Source organism: Heptranchias perlo, chromosome 30 (genome assembly GCF_035084215.1).
Source record: "Heptranchias perlo isolate sHepPer1 chromosome 30, sHepPer1.hap1, whole genome shotgun sequence".
Classification (NCBI taxonomy): Eukaryota; Metazoa; Chordata; class Chondrichthyes; order Hexanchiformes; family Hexanchidae; genus Heptranchias; species Heptranchias perlo.
The window spans coordinates 5910277-5932216 of record NC_090354.1 but is presented as its reverse complement, the minus strand read 5'-3'; the positions used below and the strand labels follow the sequence as shown (position 1 = coordinate 5932216).

Sequence of the window (21940 nt, the reverse complement as noted above, 5' to 3'; positions counted from 1 at the left end):
CTTCTTAGTGTTGGTGCCTAGCAAAACCGTTTCACAACAGCACTACAGTTGTAATGTACGTGCAACCTAAAAGTGGCCTCATGCAGAGCCACTAATAGCTTCTGAACTTCTCCTTTAAGTTTGTGAGGCATCTGGGAACAAGAACCCTGTTCATGTCTAGGGCAGCTGGCCAGATATGGGACTTTTATCTGGGTGGGATACTCCAGATTTATCGGGTCTCCAAGAGGCAACTTTTACATCTGGTATTATGGAAAATACCTTCCTCTGAGGTAGGATTTGCACCCATCTACTGAACCAACGTTGACTAATGCAAGCATCTGTTTTTTTAATCACCATGATTATATACACTTTGTGCTTGGTGTGGAGATTAGCTCTTGTGAATTCACTAGCGGTGCCATCATACTACACCAGTGTGAGACTGGTATCTATATAGAGTGACATGAGTCAACCAGACCTGAGTTGCACTGCTAATTTTTGTGTCACTTTCTGGCCATGGTAAGCAGAGATCTACAAGCCTGCATAGCATCCCACTGAACACCATCTGAATGCTGGTTAAATTTTATTGTCAGCAAAGAGTGGGCAGGACAGTTGGCTCTTTGGTTATGTTGAAAAGATTGGAAATGGGCCAACAGTGACCTTTCTAAATTCCACACTGGACTGAAATCATTTAGCATCAACACAAACTGTGCAGTCAAACTATAAGTTAACACTATGAGATAAACGACAAAGCAGTTTCTTAGGCTGCTTTTGAAGTTTCTCCTTTCACTTCCTTTATGTGTAACGTTTCTTCAGGTATTCAGTTCCGTTTTTTTTCCTGCCCATTTCTAACTTGTTGACAATACTACAAGTGTTTTTCTTTTTCACCCCAATTTTCTTCCCTCACCTCCCCCCCCCCCCCCTGCCATTCTCTTGAAGACAGTGATTCTTGCTCCTGCACCCTTCTGGTACTTCACGCAAGTTACTATTCATGTTTGTGTGTGAACATAGACAGTGAGTGCTGCTAGAGTATTCAAGGTGAGGGCATCACAGCTCAGCCTGATTCTGTCCTCACCCGACAACCCTGTGCATGCACTAATCCGCAGGAATTCCTCCCCCCACCACCCCCGGATTAATTGCTGCCTTGGTCAAGACCAGGTAACTTAGCACATAATAGGAATCCAACCTAGGACGTTTTGGTCTGTATGCCTTAATTCATTGTCTCATTTGGAAGAGAGGTTAAAAATGTCCAGGCGGATGATAAAAATAGAATCATAGAAGTTTACAACATGGAAACAGGCCCTTCGGCCCAACATGTCCATGTCACCCAGTTTATACCACTAAGCTAGTCCCAATTGCCTGCACTTGGCCCATATCCCTCTATACCCATCTTACCCATGTAACTGTCCAAATGCTTTTTAAAAGACAAAATTGTACCCGCTTCTACTACTGCCTCTGGCAGCTCGTTCCAGACACTCACCACCCTTTGAGTGAAAAAATTGCCCCTCTGGACCCTTAAATCTATGTCCCCTTGTTATAGACTCCCCTACCTTTGGGAAAAGATTTTGACTATCGACCTTATCTATGCCCCTCATTATTTTATAGACTTCCATAAGATCACCCCGAAACCTCCTACTCTCCAGGGAAAAAAGTCTCAGTCTATCCAACCTCTCCCTATAAGTCAAACCATCAAGTCCCGGTAGCATCCTAGTAAATCTTTTCTGCACTCTTTCTAGTTTAATAATATCCTTTCTATAACTGTACACAGTATTCCAAGTGTGGCCTTACTAATGTCTTGTACAACTTCAACAAGACATCCCAACTCCTGTATTCAATGTTCTGACCAATGAAACCAAGCATGCTGAATGCCTTCTTCACCACCCTATCCACCTGTGACTCCACTTTCAAGGAGCTATGAACCTGTACTCCTAGATCTCTTTGTTCTATAACTCTCCCCAACGCCCTACCATTAACGGAGTAGGTCCTGGCCCAATTCGATCTACCAAAATGCATCACCTCACATTTATCTAAATTAAACTCCATCTGCCATTCATCGGCCCACTGGCCCAATATATCAAGATCCCGTTGCAATCCTAGATAACCTTCTTCACTGTCCACAATGCCACCAATCTTGGTGTCATCTGCAAACTTACTAACCATGCCTCCTAAATTCTCATCCAAATCATTAATATAAATAACAAATAACAGCGGACCCAGCACCGATCCCTGAGGCACACCGCTGGTCACAGGCCTCCAGTTTGAGAGTTTGCCTAGTTTGCCTAGTACCCTCACCAAACACACCGAAAACGGGTCAACTGTTCGTTTACCTTATTTCTGTTTGTTGGATATTGTTGCATGCAAAATGGTTGCTGCATTTGTCTAATTAACAACAGCGGCTGCATTTCAAAGTAATTCATTGTAGATGAAGCACTTTGGGATGTTTCTGAGAGATGCAATAGAGTACCATATTAATGCAAGTTCTTTCTTTCCTCCTCCCCTGAAAGCAGTGACACTTGCTGCTGCCTGCTATCTATCTCAAGTGGCCATTCTTTATGTGTAGTCTATAGACGTTAAACCAGGACCCCCGTCTGCCCTCTTAGATGGACATAAAAGATCCCATGGCACTATTTTGAAGAGCAGGGGAGTTCTCCCTGATGTCCTGACTAACAATTATCCCTCAGCAAACACCACTAAAACAGATTATCCGGTCATTATCACATTGCTGTTTGTGGGACTTTGCTGTGCACAAATTGGCTGCTGGGTTTCCTACATTACAACAGTGACTACACTTCAAAAATACTTCATTGGCAGTAAAGCGTTTTGGGATGTCCTAAGGCTATGAAAGGTGCGATATAAATTCAAGTAATTTTAAGATGGTTAGCGTTAGCCAGATATTGGACTCAATTTTGTCCTCTGCTGTCTACAAGTGTACAATTTCCAGCAAGGTGTCACTGGGTGGAGATCAGGAGTAGGAACCTTGATTTTTTTTTTCTACTCCTTAGTTTGAGGGCTCTGAGACCAGTTGTAGTGCTCAAGATGCTGCCCAGCTGATTTAGAACTTGGGACATTTCTAAGTGGCAGACGGGTGGCCTGTTTATTAGTCTACGCTAATTTAATTTTTATTAACGGGAGTTAGTTAGGTTAATGCCCTCACCCAACACCCCCACCACTCCCCCCAAACCCCCCCCCCCACAATTTTCTTTCTTGCTGTGTAGAAACAGCTCACGTCTGCTTGTCACTGCTTCAGAAGACTCACTGGAGATTGGGAAGATTGATGCTATCTTTAATGTACTCTAATGGGTATTGAGTTGGATGTCACCTGGTCTGCTAGAATTTTTGTGATTCTGAGTGCAGGACCTCTAAATTCTTCATGCACTTCCGTTTCTGTTTATTAGCCAAATATCACACTCGTGAAGACATTAATAATTTGCTGTTTTTCAAAAAAAAAAGCTTGATAACGGTTTTGCAAAAATTTGTTCTTTTTGTTCAGATTGCAATAGGTTTATATATTCATTCAAATAGTCACAACCAAAATCGTGGTCTTCTGAAACTAAAAGGCATGTTCTATGTTGCCAGGTTAACTTGCTCCAGCGTATATGTTAAAAGTGTAGATTTCACTTTGTCATTTTTATTTCATTGATCTAGAACCGCTAAGGTTAGTGATGTATGTTACTCACTGTGCACAGGGTACCCAGCAAGCAACAAAGCAGATAGAATTCTGAACTATATAACCAAGTCAGTGGAGTACAAGGAAAAAGATGTTAACATAGACCACACTTTGAATACTGTGTCCAATTTGGCCACCGACACACAAGGGAGACATTCAAGCCTTGGAGGCGTGGCAGTGAGGAGGCTGATCCCCAGCATCACAGGACTGAGTTATGAGGAAAGACTGGACGAGCTAAGGCTTTTCAGCTTTGAAATGAGGTAACATAAGAAAGAACCTAAGTAACGTAAGTTAGTAAACGGTATAGAAAAGATAAGTCCAGAACTTTAAATGTAACAGTAAGACAAGGGAGCACAGGTTCAAAGACTAGTGTTTTCACAGAAGAGGAAGAGGTACAAGGGAACATAAAAATAAGCCAAGGAAATTAGTGGGTTTAATACAAGTTTTTTTAAAAATGGTAATGGAAAAATAATGGGACTTAAGACAGACAAATCTCCAGCACCTGATGGTTTCCACCCAGGGTATTAATGGCAATAGGCGAGGAAATTGTAGGCCCATTAGTCCAAAGCTCAGATTCAGAATTGTGCCTTTGGATTGAAAGATTGCAAATGTCACTATTATTTAAGAAAGGAGAGGAAAAGAAACCATGTAAGTATAGGCCTGTAAATTTAACAGCAATTGTGGAGAGGTTACCGGAATCTGTCATCAGAGACAGAGTGACTGAGCACTTGGACAGGTATCAGTTGATCAAAGAGAGTCAGCATAGATTTGTGAAGGGTAGGTCATGTCTGACTAATCTAGTTGAATTTTTTGAGGAAGCCACTAGCATTATGGATAGGAACGTTGTCTATATGGATTTGCAGAAGGCACTTGATAAGTTCCGCACAAGAGATTATTAGCAAAAATGAGAGCGCGTGGAATTTGAGGTAACCTTATGACATGGATTGGTAATTGGTTGGGAGGTAGGAGACAGAGAGTAGGGAATAAAGAGTTTGTTCTCTGATTGGTAGTATGTGACATGTGGTGTTCCCAAGGGATCTGTACTGGGGCTGTAGCTTCTCATTATATATATTAATGACTTGGATGAAGGAATAGAGAGTTGTATATCCAAGTTTGCAGATGACACCTAAGTTAAGAGGCACAGTAAGTTGTGTGGATGGGAAGGAGGAAGTTATCAAGAGACAAAGACAAACTAAGTGAGTGGGCAAAACTATGGCAGATGGAGTTCAAGGTGGGGAAGCGTGAGGTCACCCACTTTGGATCTGAGAAAGACAAATTGGAATATTTTCTTAATGGCGAGAGACTAGGAGCTGTGAAGGAGCAAAGGGATTTAGGAGTCCCTGTGCACAAATCACTGAAAGGTAGTGCACTCGTACAAAAAGGAACCAAAAAGGCTAATGGAATGTTGGCCTTTATCTCAAGGGGATTGGAATTCAAAAATGAGGCAGTGATGCTTCAGTTGTACAGAGCCTTGGTCAGACCCCATTTGGAGTACTGCATTCAGTTTGGACACAGGGAACATATTGGGCTTGGATGGGGTATAGTGCAGATTCACCAGAATGATACCATGGCTTAAAGGGTGTAATTAAGAGGACAGTTTGCATGTATTCCCTTGAGTTTAGAAGATTGAGGGGTGATCGAATCAAAGAATTTCAAATGATTAATGGATCTGATTAGGTAGATACCGAGAAACCATTTCCTCTGGTGGGGGAATCCAGAACTTAAAATTAGAGGTAGGCCATTCAGGAGTGAAATCAGGAAGCACCTTTTCACACACACTAGTGGAAATCTGGAACTAACACCCCCAAAAGGCTGTGGATGCTGGGTCAATTGAAATTTTTAAGGTGGAGATCGATAGATTTTTGTTAGATACGGTATCAAGGGATATGGAGCAAAGGTGAGAAAATGGAGTTGAGGTACAGATCAGCCATGACCTAATTGAATGGCACAACAGGGTTGAGGGGCTGAATGGCCTACTCCTGTTCTTATGTTCCTATGTCAAAATGTTCTTCACACACAGAATGATGAATACATGGATTGAGCTTCCAGATAGGCTAGTGGAGGCAAAAACCCTGTAGTTATTTAAGCAACTTGGATGCTGTAGGTTTGATGGGGGTGGGGGGAGTGTAGGTTTATTCTTTATGGATAATCTAAGATGGGTTGAATGGTCTTCCCATCCATGAGGAAGTGATCCTTTGAATTTGTATTTGCAAATTATATGTTACAGGAACAATCTTGTCTTTTTCTATTTTAGCGATACAGCTATGATCATTGCTACTTAGCAGGAACTGAAGAGCAAAATTCAAAGTCCCAAATATGCCATCCTACATGTTCTTCCTCCTCCCTGCATCTTCGCGGTGTTGAAATCAAGACTTAATGTTCCACTCAAAAGTTTTCCCTTCCCTTTTACTACCTACAGGTTTTTAGCTGTCACCTAATCACTACTACATGATTTATCTCATTTTCTGCCCTACTCTTTTCAAACTTGGTGGCGTTCTGCACTTTGGACCTTGGTCCTTCACCTAAACTTCCCAATAACAATTGAAGCATTACAGCTGCCTGTGTTTTATGGCTGTTGTAATAGAAATTAAAGTCTGACTCATTTGTTCTTTAGATGAAGCACCCAATTATTCAGCTTCCAAGGAGTGGACTCGGACGAGTGAGAGGAGTGTCTGAACAGGTAGAGAGCTAGAACTGAGTGTCTGCTGCGGGACCTGTTCATTGCCGAGTCTTGTTGCTTTTGCAAAGTGTTTTGCTGGATTACATGACCCTTGCAAGACTAGAAATACCTGGTGACCTGGCATTCTGGGTGTGGTACACCAATAACATGGACTCGGTTAGCATCCTGTGCAGTGAGGGAAAAAAACAAAATTCAGTCATTCATTTTAATATAATTCTTCGATTGTTGGAGTACAGGGTTAGGAGCTGAAGCACCAATTTCAGGACTTTATCCTTAGCTTTCTGTCCTCATCTCCGACAGTCGGTATTGTAGTTGTGTGTTTTTGAATACTCAACTACTAAGATATACATTGGCCAGTGTAAATCTTTTGTTTTGCCACCCCTCTCTCTATTGTTGCTTTTTTTGCTGCAGCCTGGGTCTTGGGAGAGTGGCCTAATGGCATTGTTCTCCTGTATTTGTATGCAGGCGTCAACCTTGGCACAGTAGTAGCTCTCTCGTCTTTCAGTCAGAAGGTCATGGGTTCAATCCCCACTCCAGGGATTTGAGCACACAAACCAGACTGACACTTCAGTGCAATACTGAGGGAGTGCTGCACTGTCAGAGGTGCCCTCTTTCGGATGAGACGTTAAACCTGCCCTTTCAGGTGGGCGTAAAGGATCTATTCGAAGAACAGCAGGGGAGTTCTCCTGATGTCCTGGCTAATATTTATCACTAAAAAAAAATGATTACTTGATCATGTATCTCGTTGCTGTATGTGAGACCTTGCTGTGCACAAATTGGCTGCTGCGTTTCCTACCTTACAACAGTGACTACACTTCAAAGGTACTTAGTTGGCTGTAAAGTGCTTTGGGACTACCTGAGGTCATGATGGGCATGATATAAATGCAAGTCCTTTCCTTTAATTTACCAGCACATAGTGCAGCCAGTCTTTCTGTGAACCCAATGCACTGTGGAGCTTGATATTTTGCACAAGCACAGACTAGCCACGGCTCAGTGCATGTGTGCAAAGTGCTGACATCACTACAGACACAATAGCCGCTCCTACACACATTGACATTTTGTTATGATTTTGCTACCAGCAATTATGCCGCCACTGCTGGACTAGCACATTACCTGCAAACTGGTGCCAGTTGGGTCGACATTGTAAAGAATGCTCCTTCCAGCCCCAGGTCTTAAAACAATACAGAACGTTTTTAAGAGAAAATTTCGGAGGAATGGAGTACTTTGTATGCAGAGAATGCCACCCATTTTCAGCATCAAGCATTCTCAGATCAGCACAGCCAGATGCAGAGTAAAGGTCACTCTACACTGCCCCAGCAACGTGCCTCAGCCCCAATCTCAAAGTGGGTAAATGGAGTTGAGGTACAGATTTAGCCATGATCTAATAGAATTGAATGACCTACTCCTGTTCCTATGAGCTGTACTTCACTGGCCACCCTGTGGCCTCTGAACGAGCTTGCCATTTTGTGCTGCTGACAGTTTTTGTGCTGTAACTCCCTGCCCACAGGGAGCTGATTGAGACAGCCCAACCCATTTCACATAGGACTTTTACAGGCAGCAGACAGAAGACACTTTCATCCAATTAGGCTGGGTTGTATTTGAACGCAGAGGTGAAAAGCCAGCATCTAGCCCACAGCGCCACCCTGTTCTGCGGAGAGCATTTTCTATAGATTTTCCTTTAATTGGTATCCAAGAACTAGTATGAAAACCCAAATTAAAAGGAGTGAACAAGCTCACAAAGATATTATAGTGAAAGTCTGATCATCTGTACTCTGGATTATCTACCAGAATCTTCATGGGAGTTTGGGGTTAGTTTTGCATATACCATTTAAAATCAAATTGAGTGTTTTTAATTGATTTTTTTTTTCCCCACCGACTTGGGTTCTCAATCTAGCAGTTGTCTGGATGTCCAGCACCCAGTGGGATGTACTATCCGTGCAGCTCCGATGTTTAGTTTCAGGTCTGGAGTCCAGTGGGATTCAGGGCTGCTGGCATTTTAAAATGGAAAAGGCATAGGTCTTATCTGCACATGCTTAAATCTTGATTAGGTAATCAAAATAGACCAATCAGTTTCAGGTTGCAACTCACAAGCATCCAGCACTTTAAGACTGTTTTATCATCCCCGTGTTCAAATCCCTCTGTGGCCTTGCTGCTCCCTATCTCTGTAACGTCCTCCAGCCCTACAACCCTCCTGGAACTCTGCATTCCTCCAGCTCTCTTGTGCATCTCCCACTTCCATTGCCGCACCAATGGCGGCCGTGCCTTTAGCCGTCTATGCTCTAAGCTCTGGAATTCCCTCCCTAAACTTCTCCACTCCTCTCTCCTCCTTTAAGTCATTCCTTAAAAGCTACCTCTTTGACCAATCGTCTATCCTAATGTCATTTTCTTTGGCTCAATGTCAATTTTTTGTCTGGTTATACGCTCCTGTGAAGAGCTGTGGGATGTTTTACTACGTTGAAGGCTCTATATAAATACAGGTTATTATTGTTTTGCATCACTAAGAAAGTGTGACATTTGTGTGCATAGCTTTAATATAGACGTATGAAGCTATGTGTGTTACGTTTTTTTTTGAAAGCTTACAAAGGATGATAAGATCTGATTAACTGAAACCTGTCAAAATGTTTAGGTTTGTGAAACAGTTATCCTGTATAATTACTATTTTTATATACGCTAAAAAGATTACTTCATAGTGGCTATAAAAACTATTTCACTAAATGTCTGTAATTTGTGCAGTAATGCTTGCTACTGTGTTGGTGATCTGTTGGTTTCCACAGTCTATGCATTGCCACTATACAATATAGTGCAGTGGTTGGGTGAGATTTTGGTAGCATTTGGCACTCGGAGCCACTGCTTCTGCTATCAGACTTCATCAATAATTACTGGCAACTTCCACGCTTCCTTGGGCACTAATTCTGAAAATCAGCCTTTGAATTATTGTTTTAGTAATTCAGATTGCTACCTGAATTGCTAATTGTAGAATTTGTTGAAGTAACAGATAAACTTTGGAATTGTTGAGTTTATGAGGCATTATGAGGCGCTGGTGTATGTGATAGAGCAGTTGCCACATGCTGCATGTTTATGAGCTTTGACTAAAAAGATGGTTTGATAAAAGCATGTGTGTATAGTGGGGTAGAATAGTGAAATGATCCAGTGTTGTCACTAGGTGTATTTAGTGTTTTGCTAATAATACATTAAAGAAGAATGAACTGTGCGATACTCTGCTCATATGATGCTCTTAACTCATCTCCTCAAATTGCCACCAATATCAGTGATAAACCTGTGACCAAAAGTTGTCTTTCGGATGAGATCTTAAACCGAGGCCCCATCTGCCCTCTCGGGAGGGACGTGTAAGATCCCATGGCACTATTTGAAAAAGAGCAGGGGAGTTTCCCCCCCCCCCCCCCACCCCCCGGTCTCCTGGCCAAATTCATCCCTCAACGAACACCACTAAAACAGATGATCTGGTCATTATCACATTTCTGTTTGTGGGACCTTGCTATGCGCAAATGGTGTAGTTAATCCTTTAGTATAAACACCATTGTACATCAGTGGCACAGAGTGCATTTGCATTTGATGTATGTGCTTGCAGCCATTGCTGCCTAAATACACAAACAAATTGCATAACACTGCTGCATAACATTTATAAGATACAGGTGGACCTACTGTGGAATTGCTCATAGTAAGTTAGATGAAATAATGTCTCATAAGGGCCAGGAGAGTTATGCCACTGTCTTAATCTATTGCTAAGATATGCTGTGTCTCTTTAAGGGCCATGATGTCTAATACTGGTTAAGGAATCACTGAGCGAGTTCAGAGTTTAATTGTTATGCAGGCTAGAACGCTAGTTTCTTCTTTTTGAGTGTCATTCGAATACATTTATAATCTGGGCTGTTGTGGTTTTTTTTTAATTCGTTCATGGGATGTGGGCATCGCTGGCGAAGACGGCATTTATTGCCCATCCATAGTTGCCCTTGAGAAGGTGGTGGTGAGCCGCCTTCTTGAACCGCTGCAGTCCACGTGGTGAAGGTTCTTTCAGGAAAGAAGTTCTGATTATAATGGTTTGATGTTAGAAATACTGCTCGAGGCTCTTGATTTCTTTTCTGAATTGTGATACAGAGTTAAGTGACAAAGGAAAGTAAATTTATACGGAATGATAATTAAAATGTACACCTTTCCATCCAGATATCTATCCTGGGAAATGAAGCAGGCATCTCATATTTCTTTGTTTAGTAATAAATCTTGTTATCCTTTTTGCATTAGCAACGAGTCCACGACAAACCTATCATGGCAGATTTACCGGGGCTAAAGGGGTTAAATTATGAGGACAGATTGCATAGACTAGGCTTGTGTTCCCTTGCGTATAGAAGGGGTGATCTAATTGAGGTGTTTAAGATGATTAAAGGAGTTGATAGGGTAGATAGAGGGAAACTATTTCCTCTGTTGGAAGAGTTCAGAACAAGGGGGCATACCCTTAAAATTAGAGCCAGGCCGTTCAGGGGTGATGTCAGGAAGCACTTCTTCACACAAAGGGGAGTGGAAATCTGGAACTCTCTTCCCCAAAATGCTGTTGAGGCTGGGGGTCAATTGAAAATTTCAAAACTGAGATAGATAGATTTTTGTTGGGTAAGGGTATTGAGGGCTACGGAACCAAGACGGGTAGATGGAGTTACAGTACAGATCAGCCATGATCGAACTGAACAATGGCACTGAATGAATGGCCTACTCCTGTGTCTCCAGCAAGGCCCTGAAAAATTAACTTTTTAAAACAGAAAGTAATGTTTATAGGAAATACATGTTTTTGTGTACATGATTTTCCATTAACAGGTACAGTGCCATTTGGTGCACCAGGTATGCTTGGTACTCCAGGGCAGTTTGCTTTCTGTCCCAAGATCATCATAGATTGCATGATGGCTGGGGGAGGGGGCAGGTGTGGGAGAGGAAGGGTTGTGGAGGGAGCAGGCTGAACTGCCACTTAATTCCTGGCATCAGCTGTGTGGAGGGTACCAAGCAAAGGCCAGATGTGGTGCCATGAAGGAGGGAAGCAAAGGGACCAGGAGGGTCATCCCACCATCTTGTAACATCTGCTTGGGTGGCTAACCCAATGTAACATTTCCATCCTGATAAATTATGAACAAGTCTGTCAGAATTTCAACAATCTTGTACTGTATTGCTCCCTCATCATTTTCGCTGCTTTAGCAGTAAGGGTGTTGTCAATTTTAGTTCTATTCACGAATAGATACTGTGTATGATAGGTTTAGAAACAGGGGTTTGTTATCATTGGCATGATGAAGAAAGTCATTGCGTGCAACTTGATTGCCAGCAGTCTCCGTTGTAGGGCATTAGTGGTACAAGGAGACAAAGAAACTGGGAAGAAAAGAATACATTTTTTTAATTATTGTGCCCGCATGGTTTGTGCCATTATGCATGACACAGAAAATGTCATGCAACGGGGTGTGCAGTTATACGACACTTGGATTCAGCATCCACATGATATTGGACCAGAGCTACGAAACTGTGCTTGTTTTGTTTGTCCCAGTAATGTACAGTTCAGGAACCCTCCCAAGGTACATTTTAATCCTGGACTTTGTTCTAGAATCATACAATTTTACAGCAAAGTCTCTTCCCCCAAAGAGCTGTTGAGGCTGGGGGTCAATTGAAAATTTCAAAACTGAGATTGATACATTTTTGTTAGGCAAGGTTATTAAGGGATATGGATCCAAGGCAGGTAAATGGAATTTAGACACAGATCAGCCATGATCTAATTGAATGGTGGAACAGGCTCGAGAGGCTGAATGGCCTACTCCTGTTCCAGTGTTCCAAAGAAAGAGACCATTCAGCACATTGCGCCTGTGCCTGCTCTCTAAAAGTGCTAACAGCAGAAGACTTCGGTACAGGCTTATTGAGCTGTGCAGGTAAACTGAGCAGAGGGTAGTTGGTGAGGTGATGTCAGGCCCGATTTTAGCACCCGCTATTGGGTGCGTTCTCGGCGGGGGGGCCTCGAAAATCGTGAAATGCAGGAGCCTTTCCGGATCCCGCCTCGATCCCGCCCACTTCCGGGTTCCCCGCTGACGCGCCGGTGTGCGCGCGCAGCCCCCGCTGGTGGGAATCCCGCAGGCAATTAAAGCCAGCGGGATGCCACTTGAGAGTATTTATTTAGCTATTTCAGGTCATTAACTGACCTGATTAAGGGACTGTGTGTGATTTTGGATCAACATGGGACTGTTTCCCACACTGAGGGAAACACTACCAGATCGAATGGACGTGTTGCAGCTGTCAGCCTGTGGCAGCTGCAAAGGTCCATTTGACAGGTGTGGGGGGGGTGGGGGGGAGACCCTCACCCATTGCAGGAGGCCACTTTGTCACTTGGGACAAAGTTTGGCCTCCACCACCCTCCTCCTGACGGTCAAAGTTACCAACCTGCACACTTACCCCGGGGTCCGGAGACATGTACCTACCTTGCGGACCCCCTCAGATGTACATCTTGCGGATGGGGGCCGCCGTAGCTGCAGTCATGACCTCCTCGGAGGGCGAACAGCATCACCAGCCTCGCCATCCACGCCGTCCACCTCTGACACGTGGAGCTCCACAACAGAGTGCTGTGACACATCCACCTGCACAGCAGGAGGGAGAGCTACCGCAGAGAGAGATGCGTCGCAGAGGGCACTACCCTCGCCACAGGGTCCACAGACCGAGGCTCAGCTTCCTGGACCTCCCTGAGCAGCAGTGCACACGGAGGCTCAGAGTCACTCGACATGTAGCCGTGGACATCTGCAGCCTCTTTCATGCCGAGCTGCTCCTGGCTGGCCCGTGCACCATCTTCCTACCCGTCGCTGTCAAAGTCACCACTGCCCTCCCGATCTTCTCCTCCGCAGCCTTCCGGGTGCAACCGGGGACATTGCCGATGTCTCTCAGTCGTCTGCGCAGAAGAGCCCTACAAATACACCTACACCCACTCTGCAGTGACACAATGGGTGGCATCAGTGGTGGGTCCTCATAGTGATACCCAGGAGCGGGCATTATTGCACAAACCGGACAGGATTCGCGAAGACATGGCAGTAGTGGTGCCAATATAATGTGTGATGTGAGTTGTTCTGAAATTCAATATAAGTAACAACCATGACAAACCCTCAAACACCCTTGTGCATCCCCTTCATGCTCACGACACGTTTGCCTTACGCTGCCTACTGCACATATGTGATGCATGCCCTGTGGCTGCAGCACAGATGGTGGCAGGTTGAGTGAGGCTGGCCGTGAGAGAGATGCACGAGAGGGTGAGTATGGGATAGAGCCATGAGATTGTATGAGGATTGGGTTGCGTGGTAGTGGCAGGGTGAGTACTGGCGAGGTGAGTAAGTGCAGGTAAGATGAGGATGGGGTTTGAGTGGGTATGAGGGGTGATGTGACAGAGTAGTGTTGGCCGTGCCGAAGGAGATGTGGGGTGGGGGCAGTGATGTGGCAGACGGAGTGTAGGGGAAAGACTACGTGTACTCACTGTGGCTGACCTACTGAGGTCATTGCACCGCCTCCTGCACTGTGTGCAGGTGGGCGATATGTTGGTGGCGCAGGTGACCCCCTCTGCCACCTCGAGCCAGGCCTTCCTGGTGGCGGAGGCGGGCCGCTTCCTCCAGCCCGCCGGGAGGAAGATCTCTGTCCTCCCCCTCCTCCTCACCCCATGTATTGATACCTGGGGTGAGGCATCATTAAACAGGGAGCAGCCTTCCCCCTGGGCTGCTCCATGCTGTGATTTTTTCTATTTGTTGCAGCATCTGTCAGTGGAGGACTGCCCCTTTAAATAGAGCGCCTCCAGCTGACAGATCTTACTGCGCATGCGCAGCCCGCCCGACGCGCAGATCAGCAGCGGGGAACCCGGAGGAGCAGGTAAGTGAATCCAATTAGTGGGTTGCCTGCTACGATCGCGCAGGAAACCCACTAATTTCACCGGGCGCGTTACCAACGCGCCCGCTTGCCCATCCGCCGAGAACCCGCATCCCTGCTAAAATCGGGCCCATTGTGTCTGTCATTGACTTATGTGAGCTGCAGGAAATCAAAATGATGTTTGGTCCTTGCTTGTTCAATTCTTACGCTAGATTTTCCTTGCTGACATTTAAATGCACTTACAGGGTTTTTAAGTTCCTGCTTTTGGAAATGCTTTCAAAAAGTTGAATTTATAAGCTTATTTAGATAACTCTGAGCAAAACTGAGATATTCAAGTTCTCTTGTGTCTGTGCAATGCTTTTACTTCCAATTCATAGAGCTGAGGGCTAGCATTACCAGATTGTAAACAATTTTACAACACCAAGTTATAGTCCAGCAATTTTATTTTAAATTCACAAGCTTTCGGAGATTTTCTCCTTCCTCAGGCAAATCAGGCATCTCCACATCATGATTACCAGATTGGTGTTACTCAAACTTGTAAACTAACTTTTGTTAGAGGTAACTTCCAATTCATAGAGCTGAGGGCTAGCATTACCAGATTGTAAACAATTTTACAACACCAAGTTATAGTCCAGCAATTTTATTTTAAATTCACAAGCTTTCGGAGATTTTCTCCTTCCTCAGGCAAATCAGGCATCTCCACATCATGATTACCAGATTGGTGTTACTCAAACTTGTAAACTAACTTTTGTTAGAGGTAACTTCTTTTTCTGCCTTTGATTCTTTATCAAATAAAACTGTACAAACACACTGTGTATAAACCTATTTTTAACGAGCAGAACAGTCTTGAAATCTTGGAAAAGGGTAAACTGGTTGTAGCTTTTCCTTCCTTCTCCTTCGCTTCCAGTTTTCGTTCCTGTGCTCCTGAAGCTGCAGAGTTATGCGGAAGGAACGGTTCCATGTGCACCTCTGCCAGATTTGGCCAATCTTCATGTTTGAGAACGTGTGTTGAGTGCTGTGTGTATGGAGGAGGATCACAGCAGACCTCAGCCAAAGTGCACGCGCACACACACACCAGCCGGGCGGGCGGGCGGGCATCGAACCTGGGACCTTCATAATCTGTATGGGTCAGTTTCACACAGACTGCATATTTATTAACTGAACCATCAAAGGACATTTGACACTCAAAGTATTTTGGAGTCTGGTTCCATGAAGTGTTACAACTGGTAAATATTTGGATGTAGCGGCAATAAATTGTTGGTGAAATTGACAACTAGTTTTTACTAACTTCCTTTATTTCGTTTCACATCAGTTTCACTTGAATTGTCTTTATCCTTCTCTAATTTTACAGTACCTTACCTGACAACCCACGTTGCCAATTTTAAACACTGGAACTAATGCAACCTGCCGCGAAAATGAATTTACAGTATTAACGGTTTCTTTTTCAGATCAACGAGCTGAGCCATGTTCAGATTCCTGTTATGTTGATGCCAGATGACTTCAAAGCGTACAGCAAGATAAAAGTGGACAATCACCTTTTTAACAAGTAGGTGGACGTTGCTTTTCGTAGTTTTATTATGTAGATAAAAAGGTGGAGATACTCTCAGGTTTAATGATTTGAACTGGCTGTATTGAACAGTTAAACATTCATATATAAAGTATCCTCAGAACGTTCCCTTTGAACTTTATTTTATTGCACACTGAAGCATATGCAGAGCTTTTAAGGGTTTGCCAATCTATCAGATTAATTGAAATAGTGTGAGCCATTTTTAGTTCATGATGTGTTGGCAATTGGATTCAGTTTAAATTGTGTAAATTTGAATTATTTTGCAATGTCCTTAAGAGTACTAGTAATCAGGTTCATGTGTGCATTTTTTCCCACGTTCCTGATCCCTTATCTTACTCCCAAGAAGGGGAGCGGGGGCTGGGGGAAAAGGATGGAGGCGAAGAAGCACTTTCTTAAAGAGCGGTAGGAAGAATCAGTGAGCCAGACTTGCTGTCTTGCGCATCCACGCAGTGGGCTGCAGCAGCAGCACTGACCGAGCACTGCAAACAACTCGTCCTGTGCATTCTCTTGAGTGAGCAATGGTTTATGACATGAGGGCGGTTACAAAGAGAAGGAGAGAAACATTTTGATAAAGGACAGAGAGGGAGGGTTGGGGCACGCATTGCTCTTGTGGAGTGTTGGATGGTGACCAAATAAATGTCAATCCTATCGGAAATGTCATTGGAATTTAGCAATGTCCAGTGATTGAGTTTTATTAGCTCAAGAGCTGAGTCTCTTCTCTAGTAGAGAGAAGGCTGAGGGGTGGCCTAATAGAGGTCTTTTAAAATTATGATGGGGTTTGATAGGGTAGATGTAGAGAAGATGTTTCCACTTATGGGGGAGTCCAAAACTAGGGGTAACTAATATAAGATAGTCACTAATAAATCCAATAAGGAATTCAGGAGAAACTTCTTTACCCAGAGTGATTAGAATGTGGAATTTGCTATCACAAGGAGTAGTTGAGGCGAAAAGCATAGATATATTTAAGGGGAAGCTAGATAAGTACGTGAGGGAGAAAGGAAAAGAAAGATATGCTGATAGGGTGAGATGAAGTAGGGTGGGTGGAGTGTAAACCAGTTGAGCCAAATGGCCTGTATCTGTGCTGTAAATTCTATGTAATTCTGTTAATTCTGTGCTGTAAATTCTATGTAATTCTATTAATTCTCTGTCTGGGTCACCACTGCGCATGGTTGTCGCAGCATCAACGGCTACTGTGGATAAATCCAAGATATGGACAGACCTTGTGCTCCTCACTGTAAGGAGGATAGGATGCAGTTATTCAGGGAAATAGTTATTCAATGAAAAATCAAATTCTTTTTGTTATTTCCTCTGTGCTCCCCTCAATCTCCTTTTTCTTGAAAATTATAATGAATTTGTAGTTCCTGGCTAGGGATAGGGAGAATTTCTTCACTCAGAGGGTGGTGAAGCTGTGGAATTCTCCACCACAGAAGGCAGTGGAGGCCAAGTCATTAGATGTATTCAAGAAGGAGATAGATATATTTCTTAATGCTAAAGGGATCAAGGGATATGGGGAAAAAGCGGGAACAGGGTACTGAGTTAGACGATCAGTCATGATCATTTTGAATGGCGGAGCAGGCCCGAAGGGCCGAGTGGCCTACACTTGCTCCTATTTTCTATGTTTCTATTAGGGAGATACAGCAATAAAATTAGATTTAGTTAAGTCTTTTTCCGATTTGCTATTTTATACATGACTGGACTCCTATACGAACAGGGCGCGAGGAAGAGACGCAACAGATGCATTAACTCACGATGATTCACAGGCATTTGGTGTTTTATCAAAAAAAAACTGGTTTGAATTCCAATTTGAAGAAAGTGTTCGTTACTTCTTTTGTAGAGAGAACCTCCCAAGCCGTTTCAAATTTAAGGAATATTGCCCGATGGTTTTTAGAAATCTGCGAGAGAGATTTTCCATTGATGATCAGGATTACCAGGTTGGTTTCTTTTCCTGCTGATCAGATATAATGGTACAGTAATGAGGTAATGCATCCTGTTAATTTTAAACAATGCAGTCTGGGGTTGTCCGTGAACTGAATTTTGTTAAGTAGAGACCGAAAATAACCCATTTCTGTAAAGCCTTCACTGTATGGGGGATGTTCGTGCTTTGCACTGCAGTGGGCTGGACATTTTGTTGGAGCCAATTTTAATTTATATACTAAATTTTACTGTGGTCCCAAAGCATTGCATGCTGTGGTTTTGATCGACCCTGTTTGTATGCAGTACTTGGTCAGTCTTACTGTGACTCATCGTTGCTTTGATGTTCAGTGTTTGGCCTGGCTGAATAGTAAAATATAATTTGTAGTTGTGAACATGCAGCTCAGGGCTCATATTTTTGTGGAATCATGCTTGACTAGCTATGTATTTGTGTGCAGCTCCCTGTGGAAGGCAAAACCCCAAATAGAGAACAGCATTTTGTGGTGTCAGTGAACTCTGTGACCAAATTACTCATAAGGAACTGGTGTTTTTTCTGACTAATAGAGATGCCAAAATGTGCAGGAACTAAATGATGTTCCTCATACATTGTATTTCATGTCAGCCCAGTTGAAGTTTACTCACTTTGTTTCACAGAAGTTAAACTCTGGATATATATTCTTTTTTGGAAAGAATTTTTAGAGCTGTGTAAAATTTGGGTGTCAGAGATCTTAAACTGTTGAATAGAGTGGAGCAGCAAGAGCATTGCAAAGCTTAGTAGGCTAAGTGTTCTGCCCAGGGTGGAACGGAGTCATACAGACCAGGAAGGGCCTGGATTCTATCACTCATCCGTTACTGGGTTACTGACCTAAGCTGGAGTAGTAGCAGGGAACCCACAATTGGCTTCAGCTTTATTGGGCGAGAGAGGGGCAAATCAGCCCAGAATTGATATCCAACGTCTCCTCTGCTGGAACAAATGTGAGCACTGGGTGGTGGGTATGGTTAGGCTCACACATATGGCTGAGGTGTAGGAGAGCAGCTGATTCTAGTGGCATCATACACCAGCCAGAGTCATCACCTTCAGAATAGTGGAGGGGAAAATTGGACAAGCAGAGGACCTGTGCATTACTGAGGGCTGTGACAAAAAAAAGTAATCTATATTGTAATATCGTCACAGTGAAGAGTACTGTTTTGTTACACCAGTCAATATGGTTATACTGGATTTTGCTAATGTAATGGTGATGTTGGTGTAACATCCCGACTTGGAAATATATCGCCGTTCCTTCATCATCGCTGGGTCAAAATCCTGGAACTCCCTTCCTAACAGCACTGTGGGAGAACCTTCACCACACGGACTGCAGCGGTTTAAGAAGGCGGCTCACCACCACCTTCTCAAGGGCAATTAGGGATGGGCAATAAATGCCGGCCTCGCCAGCGACGCCCACATCCCATGAACGAATAAAAAACAACATGCTCCACTGAACAACTCTATTATGCATACTACAAATGAACCCAATTTAATTACATTGAATTTTCAACAGAGTTACATTCAAGAAAATTAATTTGACTCTGGACCCATGCTCAGTGGTGGCATTGGTGTCATGTAATGCGTTGGCGGTGGGCAGTATGATGCAAAAGGAGGATATATGTCCTACCCGGTCTTGTGATAGTTAATTGAGGATAGCACTTTCGGGTGGCAAAAGAAGTGGCTCGAGGAAACACAATGCACTTTTGCATGATATGTGAAACCAGTAATAGTCGTATCACCTCTTTAGTTTTGATGGGTGATTCAATTGGAGAATTATTTATTTTTCCCTTCTACACCTTTTCGATAGCACTTAGCTCTTCAGAGTCATGCATAACATGGGCCAGGTGGAATGTAATGCTCCTCCAAAATAATTGCAGCAAGATTCCTGAACACCATCTTCCAAAGGACACTCACTAATTGCTCCAGTATGGCTCTTCCATTCTCATCATCACTATTCTGATTAACAAATAAAATTCAGTTGCGCTGACTTCAAGGCTGCACAAATTTTCCCCAGATGGTCACAAAAGAGGGAACAAACTAACCAACTTCTGTTTGGGCTAGATTAATCGTGTTACAGCAGTTCAATCCGTGGATTTGGATTGCTATAAATGGCCTTTTGATGCAGAAGCCCTATTGGTGTTGATGCAAAGGTATCCACGGTTTTTGTCTCCATGGTGCATTCCATAGAATGTTTAAATTCATGCTCCCTTTAATTTTCATTTTTAAAATTCATTCTCAGGATGAGGGCATCGTTTGGCAAGGCCTGAATTTATTGCGCATTCCTAGTTGCCCTGAGAAGGTGGTGGTGGGCTGCCATCTTGAACATCTGCAGTCTGTGTGGTATTCTTTGCAGCAATCTGATACAATTGAGGTGACTTGCTAGGTCAGTACAGACGGCAGTTAAGAGTTGGTGTGGGCCAGCCCGGGTAAGAACAGTAGGTTTTCTTTCCTAAAGGACATTAGTGAACCAGTTGGGTTCCAATAACAATCCGATAGCTTCATGGTAATTTTTTTTTTACTGATACCAGCTTTATTTTTTATTTCCAGATTTTTATATCACAACATCTTGGCGTTCTGATTTAGGATTTATCCATCAATGAGCAACAATGCTAAGAGCAGCCCTTTCCAAACCTGCAGGCCCACAAAATTCAAATAGGACAAATCAGCAGATTAAAAAATAAATAAAAGTGTAAATAGGATTGCGAAGTGGGCTGATGCCCAGGGCTGCAAAAAAAAGGTTATGTGTAGCATCTCTTCTTCGGTGATGCTGTGCATTGGGAGTGCTGTTCACAGCCCTATTCACATCACCACTGAAGCAAAATTTCACATTGACATGTGGACATTGAGTGTCAGGGCTCACACCTAAAGAACCCACTTGGATGAGACACAGGAAAACTGTCAGCATCTGTGAAACAATACTCCAGATACTTTTGAAGGGAAGGGGAATGAAGTAGTGGAGTACTGACTGAGATCGGACTCAGTATTGCAATTCTTCCCTTCCAGATGTTTGGAGTACTGTTTCATGCATCTCGCAGCTGGCTGTACTTAAAAGTTTTTTTCTCCCATTCTGTTCTCTGTGGGTCATACTACCTGTCGTGGAGCAAGCTACCACCAAACCTTTGGCCTGAGCCAGTTGCAAAGGAAGTATGTTAGAGGAACTACATGTTGACGGTCTTTACCTTTACCCCCTTCCTTGTGGGGAAGTTGCTGCCTCACTCAGTGTCACTCCATACCTGTGGTCAAGGTCAGCAGAATGTGGAATCTAACCTACTTCCAACTTGCCAGCTCCATTGTAGCCCTGTACGATTCTAAAGCTGTCCGTGGTATTTGGCTCATTGGAAAGTAAGGAAATGATTCCCTGGAAAGCTTTGTTTTACACCTACAACTGCGAGCTGGCTACATGATGTCATGCCTACCAGAAGCCAGGTGTGCCAGGGTCATCCCCGTGTGGTACTTTCACATAGCGTTACAAACTGAATTTCTCCATAATGCAGCAATGCATCACTCAGTTTATAAGCTATTAAAATTCACTGTATTTTGTAAAAACAGTGAATTTTATTTTCTGCGAAATTGATCTCTGGAGATTGTTAAGTAAAAGTGGTAGATTATTTTCACGCAATTTTGCACAGGTGCTAATGTGCAGCTGCCCTTACAGCATCACAAGGACATTGTTCATGATTGATACCCTCATCATCCTTGAAGTCATAGGACTGTAAAATCGGGGAAAAGATTATAGTCGGGGTGATTTACAGTGTATTGGGGGGAGGGGCGGAGGGAGTCGTTGATTTTGGCCTTGTATATTCAAATCCTGTCAGGATGCTGCCTGACCTGCTGAGTATTTTCAGCATTTTCTGTTTTTATTTAAATCCAACTTGGATTGCATGCATATTTTTGTAATTCAGCCTGTATGGAACTGAGTGAGAAATGCCAGTTTAACTTGTCTGAGGGCACTTTTCCTCTGTGGGCTGTCAGAATTAATTTGCTTGTTTTCTTGCACTTTCCTACTTTAAGCATAAAAACACAACAGGGGCGATTATAGATTCAATCACGTTAAACTTCAACTCTTCTGGTTTTCAACTGGCTTAAAATATGGCTTTTGGAGCTGGTTTTAAGCCAGTCATAACTTTTTTTAACAAAAGCAGAAAGTGCTGGGAACACTCAGCGTGTCAGACAGCATTTGTGCAGAGAACAGACACAGTTGGCATTTTGGGTGCGGAATCTTTTCTTAAAAGTTGTTCC

General features: G+C 43.4%; 1 protein-coding gene across 7 annotated transcripts in view; it reads left to right on the top strand.

The window, feature by feature from the left end:
* The window catches only part of LOC137299850 (phosphatidylinositol 5-phosphate 4-kinase type-2 beta), a 78011-nt gene that overhangs the window by 7664 nt on the left and 48407 nt on the right, over positions 1 to 21940 (top strand). For 5 of the 7 annotated variants that reach the window (XM_067968784.1, XM_067968783.1, XM_067968782.1 and 2 more), the window contains exons 2-3: positions 15647 to 15744; positions 17600 to 17696. The exons of 1 other annotated variant lie outside the window; for it this stretch is intronic. In XM_067968784.1, coding sequence (XP_067824885.1) covers positions 15647 to 15744; positions 17600 to 17696 — 195 coding nt within the window. Of the gene's footprint in view, positions 1 to 3808; positions 3904 to 15646; positions 15745 to 17599; positions 17697 to 21940 lie in introns of those variants that run through there. One more of the 7 variants, XM_067968787.1, reaches the window with a different exon arrangement.